Genomic DNA, 17,510 nt, shown 5'->3' with positions numbered 1-17,510 from the left:
CTCCGACCCTCCAGACTTGGCGGGCGCCTGTTTTTAGCTGCCACCCGTTGTCTTGGTTTCGCGCCCCAGTCTTATCAGTCAGCCTGAGGGCTGTCAAAAGCCGGGGTGAATCCGCAGCCCTGTTGCTCCTCTCTAAATCCGACACACCTGTCACTGAACGGGCGAGGCACGTTCCAAGGTGTGTCCGCCCGGGCTGTTTTGTGATTGCGTGGAGGAAAGGGGGCCGGCCTTTGTAGAATTCGTGCGTGCCAAGAGCATCTCCGCTCCTTGAAAGCAGTCACTACCTCTGCAGAAGGAGCTCACCCGCACCACCCCCTGTCCCCTGCCGCCTGCGCCAACTGCTCCCAGCCTCCGCCACACGAGGGGAAGAAGATTCCAAAGGATAAAAGAGGTGCTTTTTGACATTTCGACCTGTAATACTATTCGTGAGGACAGCCTGCCGTGAGTTCCAACATAGACCAGTGAACTTTTGTGTCAGCTTGAACATCTCTTCGCGTCAGTCCGAAGAGATGGCAGTTCCACCCGGATTCTGATTTCTGATCATTTTTTGACCCTTCACCCCGGCCTCCGCCACGGTACCCAGCTGACATCATGGTTTCCTTTTTTCATCAACTCGGTGTTCTACTGTGGAAGAATTGGCTGAGCGCCCGCAGGCAACCGGTAAGTGCCGGGAAACCCCATAGATAAAACAAAACGTGTTTGACCAAGTGAATCTTTTAATGTCTTCCAATGACAACGGGTTCGAACATCCCCCCTAAAAAGTACCGTGTAGGGTGTTCAGTGCAACACTTGCTTGTGCAGGTAAGTCCAGGGGGTGGTCTCTGGCACTCATTTACGGAGATTGTAATTTCTATTTTTATCAGACTTTGACCCAGGGCAAAAGAGAGAAATTAAATATAATGAAATGAAAAAGAACTTATAAAGCGCACAAATATTCTAGGGCGTCTTGGCGCTATTCAACTGCAAACCCATTGCAGTGAGAGATGATTAAATCAGCAAGAGGTACAACAGAGGGTAAATCGAAGGCTTTCCTGAATTTCTTGTGGCATTCTAAGGACAACTAGGAGGGGCAAAGAATTCCATCATTTAGACGTAGCATTGGAGAAGGATCTGCCCCCTGCCCCCAATGACTAAGTGATAGTCTAGGTACCACTAAATTCTTTCAGGCTTACTGAAAATGTCACTTGGGAATGTGCCAGCTTGAATTTAGGGGCACATTCATCAAGCCTTTCCCCATTCGTTTGTGAATGGAAAAAAGTATTTTCCTCTGCATGTAGGTTTTGTCATTCGCAATTTAGGTAGTCACAATTTTTTGCGATTACCTAAATTGCGAATGCATTTAGGGAATCGCAATTTGTGATTCCCTAATGCTGATGCATGTAGCCTTTCCTGAATGTAAACTGTGCATTTAAGAAACGCTAATTACCATCAACATCAAGTTGATGGTAATATGTGCATGCATTGAAAAATGCACAAAAATTCATTTTACAAAGTGCCCCCTAAGGGCATGGGTGCACAAGATGGCACCCTTAGTTAAGGGTGCGCATGTAAAGCACACCCATGCCCTTAGGGCATGCGCACCCTTACCTTTTATTTGTTGGGTGCTTCGGGGGACCTTAGGCACCCGGGCACCCTTGGATTTGCTTTCGCTATTTGCGAATACCAATTTGATAATTGCAAGTAGTGAATGCAATACCATTCATTCCTATGGGCCTACATTACCTAATAGCGCTTCGCAATATAGCAATCGCTATTAGGTAATGTTAAGGAATTGCACAATGTTTTGCGATTCCTACATGCAAGGCTTTTTGCGATTCACAAATGGCAAATCAGTAAAATTCACTATTTGGGAATCGCAAAATGTGGACTTAATGCATGTGCCCCTTAGTTCTTAAAAGGGTAGATTTTCCTCAAAAGCCTAACCATGTTAAAACAGGAGGCTGTGACCTGACTCGCCAGAGTAGAAAATGTCAGTCTATCATCAGACATCATTCCCGGATTCCTTGCTGATTTAACTGGGATAGCAAGAGTACCAAACTCAGTGGGCCACCAAGAATTTGAACATTTGTACAGAACGGCATATGGTAACAAATGTCTCAGAGAGATCAAACGAAATAAGAGCAGGGAGTCTCCGCCATCCACAATAAATCTGATATAATCTGTGACATCTGCTAGCGACAATTCTGTGTCGCAGCCACTTATAAAACCAGGATGTAATTGAGCCAGGTGACCATGGTTATCCAGAAGCGCAAGATCTTGGTTCAGTACTCTCTCCAAGACTTTGGCAGGCATCAGTAATATAGAAGTGTTTTAGCTCTCTAGGATTAGCGTGCATTTTTTTAATTAATGGGATAACTGTAGCCTGCTTCTAGGCCCCTGGAAAGATGACCAAATCAATTATTCCATTGAATGATGTAATAAGATGTTTGGAGATAGTATAAACAATGAGCTGCATAATTCTGGAAAAACAGGAATCAGTGGGAGCCCCATATGTCATGGTAAGAACATGTCATTGCTGTTCTATAAGGTGGGAGCATTTCTGTAGAAGCAAATCATTAATTTCCAATCCCAAAAGATTGAGACGGAAATCGAAGCCTAATGCACAGGCTAAAGGAAATTCCTGACAAATGACATTTATATTATTCAGATTTTTTTTTGCTAGTTTGTCACAGAGGGTCTGTGTCACATCTTTATTGGAGAAGTTAACATGTTGAAAAAGATCTATGACCAAGTTAGAAAAGCTCATGAACCTGGTTCTCATTTCTGCCAATTTTGTTAGGGGCATGTTAGACCTGGCACCATTGGCGTGGGTCTCCCTTCCGTTTTTTACAGTTGCCTCCTGTGTTTTTGCTGTGTGTTAGACTCCGTTTTGCTGGTCTAGTAGCTTTGGGCACTTTGTCACTGCTGTACAGTGCCAAAGTGCAGGTGCTCCCTTTATAAATAGTTGTTATGGATTAGTGATTCCTTGATTGGCATATTTGATTTACTTGTCAGACCCTTGTATAGTGCACTGTGTGTGTCCAGGGCTTGTAAATGAAATGCTGCTAGTGAGCTGCGGCATTGATTGTGCCACCCACAGAAGCAGCCTGTATAATCTTACTCTGGCCTGCCATTGCAGAGCCTGTGTGCAACCTGGGACTGCCATGTCGACTTGGCAAGTGCACACACTTACCAGTCCCTAAACCTTCCTGTTTCTACATATTAGTCACCCCTAAGGTAGGCCCAAAGTACCCCTGCGGGCAAGGTGCATTGTATGTTAAAGGTAGGACATGCCCTGATGTTTGTGGCATGTCCTGATAGTGTATTCTTGCCAATTTCGTCTTTCACTATTGCAAGGCTACCTGTTTCCATAGGACAGAATGGGAAGTTTGTTTATAACATCTTATAAACATAACTGGCCCTGGGAACAAGGTAGAAAAATATAGTTTAGTATGCCTAAACTCAGAATATTAAAATGCATCTTTTAGTGAGGGCGATCTTTACATTCTGTGTTTGAAAATACCACTTTTATAAAGTAGGTATTTTCTTGCCTAACCATCCAGTATGCTTCTGCTAGTTTTGTGTATTGCACGTTTGGCTTTTGGATGACAGGGGCTGGAGAGGGGCTGCGGCTCCAGAAGTCTGATGAGTCAGGGCTGGGCTGAATAGACCTGGCTGCATTTAGAGTAGGGGGAGGAGATTTCTTTTTCTCCTGAATGGGCCTAGTCTGCCTTCAACAAATCTGTTTCCACCTCCTGCCAGGAAGCTGCACCAGTGAGGACAAAACTGGGTTTGGCTGGGTACAGACACTCTCTGCCTTCAGAGAACAAATGATTTGTGTTTATAGAAAGTGGGGCCCAGACCCCACACTTTTAGATCAATTTTAGGAATCAAAAGAAACATTTGCCAAGGAGAAGAGCCGGATAAGCTGTGGAGGAATACTGCCCTTGTGCTGTTTGCTGACTGAGATTGGCCTGCAGTGGCTGCCTGCTGCCAAGGAAAGGAAAAAAGGACTTTTGCTGTTTGCTTTGTCATCTTGAGGATGATCTCCAAAGGCTTGAAACTGAGCTTGCCTCCTGTTCTGAAGTCTTAGGGACACAAAGACTTCACCACCAGCTCCCCTGAATTTCCTTGCTGGGAATTCTAACCTGCAAAGAGATGCCTGCTGCTGTTTAGGACCTCTGGAGGCTATTTGTCGCTGGGATCTGGAAAATTGACGCAACATCGAAGAATCGTGACGGATGTGAACCTGTTTCCGATGCATCGCTGAAGAAACCGCAGCAGCACTTGCCGCGGCTCGAGAAATCGCCCCATGACGCATCGATTGTAACGATCTCCGAAGTACGAGATCGCAGCACCGATTCCAATGCAAGCCTGCTGTGTGGCTGCAAGAAACCACGCATCATACCGGATCGACACATCGCATCAAGGCGCCAAGACTGTTGAACAACCGCAGTAAGAAACTGACGCATCAACTCCCCGCGCAGTAAGGATTCAGCGCATCACCTCCACTGAGTGTAAGGAATTGACGCATCACCTTCCCTGCGGCCATTTTGTTCGTTTTGCGTGACGCATCTAAGGTACTTTTGAGAAAAGTGTTGCATTTACAACTTGCATTGAACTGAACTATTTCTACCATTTGGAAGCCTTATTTTAATACTGTATTGTGGATTTTTGTCGTTTGGTCTTGTTTTGGTTTAGATAAAGATTAATTATTTTTCTAAACTGGTGTTGTGTCCATTTATAGTGTTTTCACTGTATTACTGTTTGTGTTCACAAATGCTTTACACACTGCCTCTGAGATAAGCCGGTCTGCTGGTGCCAAGCTACCAAGGGGGTGAGCAGGGGTTATTTTAGGAGTGTATCCCCCTTACCCTGACTAGAAGCAAGGGTCCCTATTTGGACAAAGGAGCAAACCATTGCCAACTAGCAACCCCCATTTCTAACAGGACATATCTGCATTTTTTCTTAAAAGAGGGAAGATTTATACTCGCAATTTGTTTATTTGTATTTTTAATTGTTCTACTGCCTAATGGACTGCAGATAGTGAGGTCACATACTCTAATTTCCCTATGGGAGTTTGTGCTACATCCGTAAACCAGCTGTAGTACAAGCTCCCATAGGGAAATGGGAGGTTGTGTTCATCTCTGCACCGCGTGCAGACACCTCAGGTGCACCACATGGTGCAGGGATCATCAACAGGGGAGCATCATAGGTGCCCCCTTGGCCTTCAACCTGAGGCCAAAAGGAGAAGGGGGCACTGCTAGGGGCCCTCAAACTCATTTTCCAACAGCCGTTCCATGTCGGAAAGCCCAACATGGAAAGCCTGTCAGAAATCGAGCAACGTAATCAAAAGGCGGAAACACCGTCCATTAGGATTAAGGGCCGGTCTTCGAGTGACCGATGGGTTCTTTGAGCCGTCGGAATCCAGCCAGAATGCCCGGCTGGTTTCAATTCCGTCTGCCTAGAGTGTAATTATCTAACAGTGAACAGAGCAACCCACTATTCCCCAAGGAAATGGGTAAGATCAATTCAAAAGACAGTAATCCTTGAGGATTTATTTAACGTAAATCATTTCTTATTTCAATATCGTCACAATCATGAGCGAATTCTTTAATACAACACAAGGCAGGGTTGTTTTTTTATATTATTTCTTTTTATCAAAAAATCATTTTTATTTTTCAGTTTTTTAGTTTCAGATATCAAATTCTGTAGTATAAAACATAAATATATATACAATTCAAATACGGCAACCAAGAAGCACTGCTGTTAAAGTTCTTTTTTGTATCTACAGCAGTATATGTACTGGTCTGAAAAACAGCATGTTTAACTTCTTGTAGCACAAACATTTTCCAGTAAGCATGCTTTAAAATTCAAAACTGGCAGCATCAATGTACATATATATTTAATACCATGACTCATACCATCATTTTGGTCCACCATTTATATACTGATTTATGTAATTTATATTTAATAAAAGTGAGGACTAGACCAGGGGAACAGTGCACTTTATACATGGGTAGATTATGATCTAGAGATTTCAAGAGTCATGTTTTACTGAAGTAAGCCACAGCACATGTGTAGGTGCTACATAAACATAAATATATACATTTATAGAGAAACATGCATTCCGAAATGAGAAAAATATATTATACAGTGTGTATGTAATAAGCAGAGCAGTGAATAGTAATAAGGATATATACCAGTCTTAATTTCGGAATGCAGATTTTTCCAACCCGAAGCTTTTAGCACGGAGCACAAACCCTCACGGTACATGGTGAAATTGAAATAATAAGTATGAACATCTTTATTAATGATTCTTTAGGGGATAGAGCCATAATGCCCAGGGTTTGGGATTACAGACTCCTGGAGCACTCCTAGAAAAGGATTTATTTAGATCATTTGACTTTGTGAATGCAGTGATTTCAAGAAAGGAGGAGTCTCTGGTTCAGTATTGTTGTTAGTCGCAGAAAATGGCCAGTTTCTGGGCTAGTTACGTTTGGGAACTATTGTCAGCAGATTTATGGGTAATGCAGGTTGGTTTGTTGGCACTCCTGATCTCAATCTGGAGCTAGAGCAGTGTGCTCAGGATCAGAGATATAGGATCACACTTTTTTGAGTCTGAGCAAATTTAGTCTCTATATGTAATGTAACTTTGAGAGGTGAAGTTTCTGAACTCTGAAGTGAGTTTTCATAGTCCCGCTTTGACAACCCGAGGGCTTTAATCCCAGCGTTCATAGTCCAGTTTTGACAATGCGAGGGATTGAATCAGTGTTTTCATAGTCTAGCTTTAACAATGCGAGGGATTGGATCAGTGTTTTCATAGTCTAGCTTTAACAATGGACGGGATTAAATCAGTAGTTTCATAGTCCAGCTTTAACAACTTGAGGGTTTGAATCAGTTCCTTATAATCATTGGATTAGTTTCATAACTTGTAGTTTCCAGAGCTGATGCTGGGCATTTTTTGACAATGAATTGAAGTCTGCTTGAAGTTCATATTCTGAATCAGGAAGAGGCCTAGACATTGAGTGTCTTTCACAATGATGTGTTGACATTTGCTGAGACATATTTGGACCAGGAAGTTGCAGTTCAGTGAAAAGAATCAGAAAGTACTCTGTTTTAAGTGGGTAGAGTTTCAGTTGGTGTATCATCATCCTCGATTCTATGACAAATAGTGCTTGTGTAATGATCTGAATGTGTTTGGGAGATGAAATTTAAAGCTAGAGCAGAGTATAGTTATGAGTGAAAGTGGTATACTATTTTTGAATGATAGAAGGAGGAGTACTGTGGTGTCACAACAGATTGAAGAGAATGAAGTGAGAGAGTATGAAGCCTTTTGGACTGCTTTGGTGCAGCACTACAGGTTTAGAGAGAGTTGGGGAGTTAAATGTGTTTACACCAGTGTGGTATGACGAGATCAATTTAATTCATGTGTCAGTGCTGTCGCCTGAGGATTAGCCAAGTATGGTTTTGAGATTAGGAGAGGAGTTGGCCTAAAGGCTAGGCGGTCGACCTCGAATCTGGGAACCTGGGTTCCAGTCTCGGTAGTGACGCTGAAAATCCTGTGATTCTGGGCAAGTCACTTTGGGCGAGATGTAGGTAAATAGCATTTACCGATTCGAAAATACCAAATTTTACTGATTCGGAATTTTCGAATCGGTAAATGCTATGTAGCAAATCCTTTGGTAAAAATTACCGAATCGTTAAGATTCGGTATTTACCAAATCGGTATTTACCGTTTCGGTAATTGCCATTCATTCCTATGGCCTGGAGGCCCATAGGAATGAATGTCAATTACTGAATCGGTAAATACCGATTCGGTAAAAGGGGGAAAACATTGAAGGGTGGCAGGGTGTCACTTTGACACCCTGTTGCACCCCTTAATTGTGTATGGGTGTAAGGGCATGTATGTCTGCAACATGGCACTGAAGCAATTTGCATTAAATTGCTTTTAGGGTGTTTTCGTTATTTACCACCAACTTGTAGTTGGTGGTAAATAACGCATCCTAATATGGGATAAACACTCATTTAAGTGCTCCCTACATTAGGAATTCGGTAATTTACCAAATCGGTATTTAAGAAATCGGTATTTACCGATTCAGTAAATTACCGAATCGCTAATTTTGGCCCCTACATCAGAAAAGCCTATTACCGGTCGGTAACGGACGAAATTCGTTAATTTCGGCCGTTACCGACCGGTAATAGCCTTCCTACATCTGGCCCTATCTCCCCGTGCCCAACAAAAAAAATTAATGCGTCCAAATGTAATGCAACCGGTGCTTTGTAAAGCACTCTGATACCCAATTTGGGTCTAGTACGTGCTATATAAAACTCTGTAAAAGATTTTTTTTTTATAGGCTTTATCCTTGGGAAATCCTGATGGCTCTTGAAAGGTCAATGGACCTTTGCCACCGTTTGTGAATTGGAGCAGGAACAAAAACATAAACTATTCTTATATCATTGACGGTTAGAAACTTAAATGTTCAGTCAATGATGGGAGGTTGGTGAAATTTTCGACACCTTTATTTATCTAAAAGGATTAATACTGTTTTGTCATCTTTAGTCAGATTAGTCGCTTTGAAGAAAAATCAGTAAAAGATTCATTAGGGACAGCATACATCAATAAAGAGTGCTCCATAATGGAAAACTTCACTACATTAATTGAAGAGTCCTTTTTGGGAATGAGCAAGAGTCAGAATAAAAGAATAACTTCCCATAAAGAGTCGTTCCGGAAACGCAGTCGAGTTCCCTTCAGCTGCACGAGCACCCATCAACCATAGAATGATCTCTGCAGTAGCATTGATCAGAAAAGGTCATTCGATAAAAAGAAACAAGTCACCTTTTGCAGGAGTTGTTGATCACAAAGCAAAAGATCAACTCTCCAGGAGAAGAGTCTCATGGCATGGGAGGCAGGTCTGGGTCTCTGGGTCTCGCATTGAGAACTCTCCAAACTCTAACTAGGAACACTCATTAATATAAAATCACACAATAATGCATCAAAACTCATTAGATATTAGCTCCTTTAGCCAATGGAAACCGCTCATCCGATGGCGTCGTCCACATCCGATGTCTCTTCTCCCTATTCCCACGGTAAACATTCACGTTGCTATAGTGTTAAACATTATTTCAGGACTTTGTTACATCAGGGAAGGTTCTCATGAGAATCTCCTTACCTAAGTTGAGAGATGCGCTTTGAGTTTTAATATGAAGACAAAGGCTTGCCAGAGATGTGGAGCAAACTAGCAATAATATTCTGATGAGGCATACATACAATGTTTTATTATTATTTGTTATAACAATCACAGCAAGTCTCATTGTATTAAGGTAAATGACCTAAGATGGGGCGAGGGAGCTGAAGGAAACACGAGTTTGAAGTCAGGACGTTCTTAAGCAAGTTGCTGGTGCTAGGCAAACTATTCCAAAAACGTCTATGAAGCCATAAGCAAGAGTCAAGAGAAAAAGGCTTTTATACCTAACTAAAGGGACCCATTTAAGAATGGCTACCATAAACAAACAAAGAATCTGCATAACTTCGCATAACCTTCAATAAGCACCCTTACCCCTAACTATATGAGTGATTAATATAATATTTGTGGCAATAACAAGGATTATTTCACATTTATGCAGCAAGCGCATTCTTTTAACGTGTCATTTTCTATGTAAAAACATTACTGCAGCAGTTTAAACGCATTTCTAAAGTGCAATTATAACATGGTGTGCAAGTCAAATTTTATTTTTGAACTAATTTCCTCCATCAACTTATAGAAATAAGCCATACAGTTTGTTGTATACAGTAATAAAATCCTTGTTATAAGGCATAAATCACTACTGGAGTCCGGCCTGATTTGACAGGGAGGCCTCCTAGCTGAATTTTACAAAACAGTGCTCTTTTTTCAGTGACAATATATGATCAATATAGTTCTCAAACCCAAATGCAGGTTTCATTCTCCTTAGGGTAAGCAACATGTTTTCCATTGTTCTGGGCAGACATCCACAACCAATAGTTCCCCATAGCCTATCTAAGGTATATGGACCAATGGTTTCCAGATTGGTTCAATATGCATAGTAGCCAATGTTGTTGAGGGTAATTGCAATATGTTTGAGCCATAGTAACTTGTAAGAATGGCTGTGATCCCAGAGTTCACAGAATGGTTTGAGGTAGGTTGATTAAACCTGATTTGGACCATATTCAATGCCAGAGTGGTTTAGAGCTGCAATGGCTTCAATGTTGTTCAAGCCCAACTCATGTCTATGTGCTTCCTTCTGACCAAGTCCCGGTCCTGAGGAGACCCCCAAAATGATTAAGGGTTCAGAAACGTGTCGACCTTTACCAGCTAGTCACAATACCCATTTAACACACAGAGTAATCCTGTGTGCGAACACGGCAATTAGCCTGTTGCATTGTTTACACTTTAGGCTAGCTTGTTGTGGCACGCTGCATTTCTGAAATATTGTAAATAATTTTTGCCACCACCTGTTTTCAAACTTGGACTGGTCAATGTTTGTTACATATGTATGGTCACTTTATTAATTCTGTACCTGTTAATTGTCGAATGTTCTTCTGTTTTTCATGTCTTTTTGAACTTTCTAATTGAGTTTTTTTCCATGTTTGACATGACGTAAAATGTTGATCGTGTTTTTTTCAATATTATCTGAATAAGAATGGTGGAATAAAGACACCAAAATCACTTTAGTTGCCAAAGTGTTTTTTTGAAACATTTCTTGAATTCACACACCCTAACATCTTCTTGTTTAAATCCATTGGGGTCCCAGCGCCAAGTTGTAATAAACAGTGTAGAAATTGATGTTAAATTTTCTGGAGACCTGCTGCGTTGCTGGACTCCCAAATCTCAGCGCTATATAAGCCCGCAGCGAGTGCTTTGGCTTGATATGCTTGTAGCGCTGGCTTGAATTCTCTTTGCTGCTGCAGAAACGGAGGACACCATTTGACTGCTGGACCATGCTCATTTCACTCTTTTTCTGCTATTTGTCCCAGGTTAGATTAGCGTTGGACCTTATCCCTAGGTAATTGCAGGAACTGACCTGTTTTAGCGGCAACTGTCAACTCTGAAATAATTGTTTAGTGCACTAATAATAGAATGGAATATATTTAGTTTTTGAAATATGTATTTTGAGTTACTTCTTGGAACAATGCAATTCAAAACCTTAAAGGAGTTTGTGCATGGAAGGCTGATTGCAAGCCAGTAGAACGGCATAGTTGGTGAACAGCAAGATTGGTGTTTTATCCCCCCCCCCACCCCCCGATTATGGGGCTATCCCGATTTAAAGCTTGCAATTGATTGCCCACATATTCTAGTTGTGACCACACACCCTTGCCTAACACCCAATTCTATGCCAAAGCTTGATGTGCACTCCACCAGGGGCTACATTTAACCACTGCTGTATTATTCTGGTGAGCAGCCTTCTGGCAAGCAAAAGCTTGATGTTGACACTCTGTCCCTCCAGTGCGTGCCAAAAGGATGGCCGTTCCCCAGAATCAAAGGCTGCTCTAAGGTCAATAAATGTTAACAAACGGCCTGAATGTTTTATAAAGGTGTATTTCAAACAGATGGAGTAAAACCTGGTTGCTTGGCCAATTGTACCTTGAAATTTGCAGAAGCCGGCTTGAAATGCATACAAAATATTATTTTGGTCCTCGACCCAAGTCTCTAATTGAGTTATTGGTAATTTTGCATCGATTTTTACCACACTATCAACTAGAGAGATTGGGTGATAATTGTCTGGGACGTTCCGGGGACCTTTTCTATGCAGAGGAACAATGACTGCGGCTCTCCATGGAGCGAGGACTACCCCATATTCCCAGATTGCATTGTAGGCAGCAGTTAGGATTGAGACCCAGATGATTAGATTGTTGTGATAGGTGTCAGATGGAATTTTATCAGGACTAGGCCCTTAAAACATTTTTTGGCTTACAATGGCGATACATACGTCCTCCATTTTCCACAACTTCCAAACTTGTGATGGCAGAAGTGACTACAGGTGACATTACAGCATTAATAGGAGCAAGATCTACGGAAACATCCGAACTCAAGGCCCCTTTTCCAACACCATGTTGGATAAAATGTGTTGGTAAAATGATCAACCCAGGCCTGTGCCCCAATACCAGAGGCGAGATTTATCGGTTCATCATCACAACCCCACCTAATCAAGTTCCAAAACAACTTTGTGTTGTTTCCTTGAATTGCCTCCATAGATTTTGGTCAGGTTTTAACATGCAAGTTCAGTTTTTAATTTAATCATCCGCTTATGTACTTTGCCATCTTAAGGGCGCTAAAGAAGACACTTGAATATGTCCTGGTAAAGTTGCCAAAACTATTTTGCATGTGGACATTACATAGAGATTGGATTATGCCCAAGGCTTGCTTTTGCGCTGGCGGCACCCGGTTTGACAATGTTTGTTGGTGCCCCCCCATCCATGGTGGAGGTGGTGACAACCCTCTATCATGGATTCTCTCACCACCACCATTTAACAGTGCACCTCAAGACTCCATAACCACTCTAACTTCATATGCATTTTAATAGTTATATAGTGGCACTCATACCAGTGTAGGGTGTCAGAGCACTTTTCTTCACACACATATTACACAGAGACAATCAATCATACATGTGTAAATCAGTATATAGGAAATGTTGCATAAGCCAGAGGCCTACAAGGTGTAGGAGTGACAGGTCTTCGTTATCTGGTAGGCAGTTTAGTTTAAGAGAGCTTGGTCTGGAGATGCCCAAACTCAGAATTGTAAACGGAACAGCATCTTTGGGGGTTCTCTTTAGTAATAGGAATTGATTTCTATCTAAATGAACCCTCTTTTCAACATTAGTCTATGCTCTAATCTATACTATGCAGTGTGAATGCAGTTCTTTGATGACAGCTAATGATTCGCTATTCACTATTAGGATTTTAATTTATAAAGTACAAGTAACAAAAGGATGTCCCTTAGAAGTAAACCACTGACCTATTTACATAATATGCACTTTGTGATCTGCATGGCATATGTTATTTGCAGCAGGCATCTTAATTATCTGCACTATTTTATGATCAGGTAAAACCCTCAACCAGACAAAACTCAGATGCTTTCCAGGAAGAACATTAATCACCGGAGTAATCGTGACATTTTTATTGTTGCCTGGAAATTGCTGGGGGCCAGGAAGTGGCAGCAGGTGCTTTTAAAACCAAAATAATCTTGCAAACAGGGCACCCGGTGCGGTGGCGCTGGTCGCACTGCCATAGAGCTGGCCCAGATTATGCCAACACACTCTATCTGGGCTTTCTTGCATACCTGCTTATGCGGCTTCAAATTGCAGAATGCAGCAGCAAGGCTTATTTTAGATTTAACTAATGGTCAACCCATTCATTCACTTCTGAAAATGCTCCATTGGCTTCTTATTACTAATCAAATTACGTTTAAAGCCCTTCTGATTGCATTCCGGGCTTCCCACCAGAAGGCTCCTAATTATCTATGCAATAGACTTAGGAAGTATTTCTCACCCCATACTTTAAGATCAGAGCATGATTTACTTTTAAAATGCTGTTGGAATTGTTTAAAAGCCAGAGGCGGACTCTCTTTCATGGTTTTAGCTTCTAAAACCTGGAATGAGCTACCTGTTACACTGAGGCCCGTGGAGAATGAAAAGCTGCTCAAGTTGCATTGGAAAACTTGGCTGTTCGTCAAGGACTAAGGGGCATATTATCAAGAGGGTTTATCTCCACTTTTTTGGCTTTAAAAGCCAGGAAAGTGGAGATAAAATTATCTCCCTATTACCTAGCTGTCGCTAACACCAGTTAGCGACAGCTAGTAGGAGATAGCGACCATCTTGGGCCCCACTTTGCATGTCAGTGATATTTATCACTAATGACATGCAAAGTGGGCGCGCCAAGATGTTAGCGACTGAAAACAGTCGCTAACATCGCTATTTCCTATTACCAACTTTTGGAGATATTCGCGCTTAATTCGCGCTAAGCACGAATATCTCCAAAAGCTAATACGTGCCCTGAGCAGTTCTTAGCCATGTTATCCAATGGGAGGTGGATAACATGGCTAAGTGCATTAGCTCGGTAATGCATGAATATCGCTGACTTTTCAGCGATTTTCATGCTTTGCGGCGATTTTTATCGCATTTGCGATAAACCTTGGTAATACCAAGATTTATTTGCGGTAAAAATCGCCGCAGCTCAGCGGTAAATTTTTGTCTCTAACCAAGCAATAGCGATAATTATCGCTATTGCTTGGTAATATGCCCCTAAATTCTTTCATGTTTCTGGTTCCAGTTTTGTGCTTTAACACTGGGATGCCTGATGCTAGAGGTAGCTGTATATTCCATAAATGTTTTTTTTAATTGACTGATTGCATTCCTTCCTCAGGAACAAAAACCATTATCCACCCAATACAGAGTTCTTTCTTGAGCGTAAGGGTGATGCTAAAGTGGAGGTTAATTTAAGACACCCTTCATCATTTATGCGATACTATACTGCCGCTGAGGTCCTGCTGGCCATGTAAAGATGGTCTACTAATGAACGTTAGCTTTGACGTGGTTCTCAAGCAAGTAGCCAGTTTAAATGGAACATGTGGGTCAATTTGGTCTCGTTTCAGTAAGAGATCGTCACGTTCGCGCTTCCAGCGATTAAGCATGGCGTTGCTTGTTGGCCTATTGACAGTGCGACCGGCCTCCCATATGATGATTTTCCTGCTTGACTCCACAATTTAGTTGAGCTGTAGATTGTGGCCACTTCTGGCCTCAGACTGGGCTCCAATTGCAGATTTAAAGTTATCCCTAAAGGATCATGGTCAAGAAAAAAACATTTTCTTCCTGTTGCACTCACCTCCTCCTCCAAGGAATATCCTTTCAGAGAGAAGGAGTTCTTCACATGGAATTAAGCATTTTACATTAGGGAGGTTTAAACGTTGTTTGTGTAATACCGTATGCGCTGTTTCTTTATGATAAACGATAGTACAATGTGACCTTAACAAATGTCAAGTAAACCATCAATATATTATGTCCAGTAGACTACTCGTGCAAGCTTGTTCGATTAATGTTCTTCTTAACCAACCCTGTGCCGTGATTTTATTGTGCTAATAACAATGCTGCCCTAGTGGATCACTCGTCTGCAGTTTGCATGTGTGCCAGTTTACCTTTCGCTTCACTACTGCTGACACGTTTTTCACTCAACATAGTCTCTCAGACATCTCTTATTCCCATACTCTGTTGACAATGATGACATCCCTCGACTCGGGCATGTATACTATGTTAAACAATAGACATGCATATTTTCTAATGCATAATGAAATAGGCAACCGTTTTCAGGGTACCCATGGAAACCTACAAATGTTGAAGGCTTTCTGGCGTACGCCTTGAACCCTTTGTGAATTTCAGAAAGCCGTAGATCATACATACACGTTCAAAGAATGCATTTATGAATCAGCCTTGTAGTTTTGAATAATGGTAATGCTTTTAAGGGATTGAAGCTGATTGAATGTAAAAGCAGACATGGAAGGTGTGTCATAATGTAATAGTTTGAATTTGTGGGCAGCTGCTTGCCCTGGGGGTGGTGAGAGACTTTAAGTGCTACTCAAATTATGTTATCTATCTTCTTAAGATATTGACTACTCAGAAGATGCATCATTCCCGGGGAACATCACTTACAACACATTTTTTACAACGCACTACCATTACATCGCAACCATTACAACGCATACCATTACAACGCATTGCGCTGGGCGGCGCTCTAGGATAGGGAATATATTTAATTTACTATCCAACACCTTCCCTGCTATCCACGGAGACTGGAGTTGGAATAGTAAATTAAATAATTCACTATCCAGCGCCTAAAAGCATTATGCGTTGTAATGGACTGCGTGGTAAAAACCGCGTTGTAAAGGCATGCGATGTAAAAGCATGCGTTGTAGTGACACCAATCCATCATTCCCCTCTCAGTAGACATGGATAGTCACTCAGTTTGGAGCTAAGTTATTGACTTTCTTAATGAGCTCAGCTCTCTGCCTAGCCAAACTGTGCCTCGGATCTAATGGGACCTATGAATGCCTTCCATTCTGTGAATGTGATGTGAGAGAATGCAGTTGGTGTGCCTATCTCTGCGTCTTTCAGAGTGCGGGTATCCCCGCAGTTTTTGTTCACATCGCAGCTTTTGCAAGGCTTGAGTAAAGAACTTCAGATTGCCTTTCAGAGCATCTTCCAGTGAGTGAAACAATTATCCCTGCGTGGTACAATTGTCATAATTCCTAGTGATTATATGTATCTTCTACTAAACTACGGCTAATTGTTCGAGTTGCACTTTTACTTGTGCATGAGAATATATCATCACTATTTCCTTTTGTCTTGCAGGTCTGGTCATGTGTCCTGATAATCTGGCCAATAGTCATTTTCATTATTTTGGCTATTACCAGATCTAAATTTCCTCCGGAACTTGTACAAAACTGTAAGTCACTATGATTATCCTTTAGTTTGTTTCTATTAACAATCATATGATTTTGTCAGCGTGATTTCAAAATTATTAATCAGGATAGACATACTACTGTGATATTCTATTCATGACCTGTGCATAGTGCCCATGTCCTCAACAATTACTATACACACAAAGTGAAGAAATCTGATGGAATGATATAAATATATGTCTTAATATGGTTTAGTGGCTTATTGCAATTCCATATGTGATTGATAGTAAAATATCATCATTTCATAGCTCCTGACATGATATATGAGACAGTACATCACCATGGCTTACACAATGTATGTAATGATGATTTAGAAGTGCAACAGTAGAATCGTGGAATGCAATTATGATTGTCTGCATGTATTATTATTTTTATTGGCATTTAATATTGCATTCAGTACACAAGAGAACTTGTTCGCCAGCACAATCAAAAGGAATGAATATAAGGGACTAAGGAATAGAGGGGAATGGGAAGGGAGGTGAATGAAATCACACATTGCTTGAAAAGCAGTACACAAAGGCATCGTCACGATTCATAATACAGTAAGGATTGGGTACGATTGTAGTCCAGAATGTATTCCATAGCGATTACATATCGGCGAGTTGAAGATTGTATCAGTACATTTATATTCGTCTCGCATAATTCATTAGATTTCTGAGGAGTGACATTTTAGTAATATTGGCATTAAACAGCTAGTTGCATAAGTTTAATGCTTGCAGAAGAGTGATCTCTGTTAGTGTAGACTATTGCATAGCCCAGGTAGAATCTGGGATATCTGAGTCTTTAGTACGAAGCCAGGAATTAAAGGGTTCCTAAATATCTACTTGATTTGAGCGTGGGGATAATTGCTTACATGTATTATTATGAGAATATGTGATGGATAGATCACTAAGGACGCGCTCATTTAACATGAAACTGACAGAGTTTCTTCACACATTTTCCTTTATAAATTTCCGTTTTTTTCCCCACAAATTAATAAGTCTTCAATATTATGGAATTATCAATTTCTTTATTGATTCAAAATGTATACTTTTTGTTCAAGTGTATTTAGTCATTCATTGA

The 17,510-nt window shown here is 41.2% G+C and overlaps 1 protein-coding gene across 1 annotated transcript in view; it reads left to right on the top strand.

Moving 5' to 3' along the window:
* The first annotated feature begins 355 nt into the window (after window positions 1-355).
* The window catches only part of LOC147730764 (uncharacterized), a 625,137-nt gene continuing 607,982 nt past the window's right edge, over window positions 356-17,510 (top strand). The window contains exons 1-2 of the mRNA XM_086955578.1: window positions 356-660; window positions 16,339-16,432. Coding sequence (XP_086811704.1) covers window positions 592-660; window positions 16,339-16,432 — 163 coding nt within the window. The 5' untranslated portion in view covers window positions 356-591. The remainder of the gene's footprint in view (window positions 661-16,338; window positions 16,433-17,510) is intronic.

Source organism: Lissotriton vulgaris, chromosome 2_1 (assembly GCF_964263255.1).
Source record: "Lissotriton vulgaris chromosome 2_1, aLisVul1.2, whole genome shotgun sequence".
Lineage (NCBI taxonomy): Eukaryota > Metazoa > Chordata > Amphibia > Caudata > Salamandridae > Lissotriton > Lissotriton vulgaris.
Note: the sequence above shows the minus strand (reverse complement) of the source record. Positions and strands in the feature narration are given on the sequence as shown.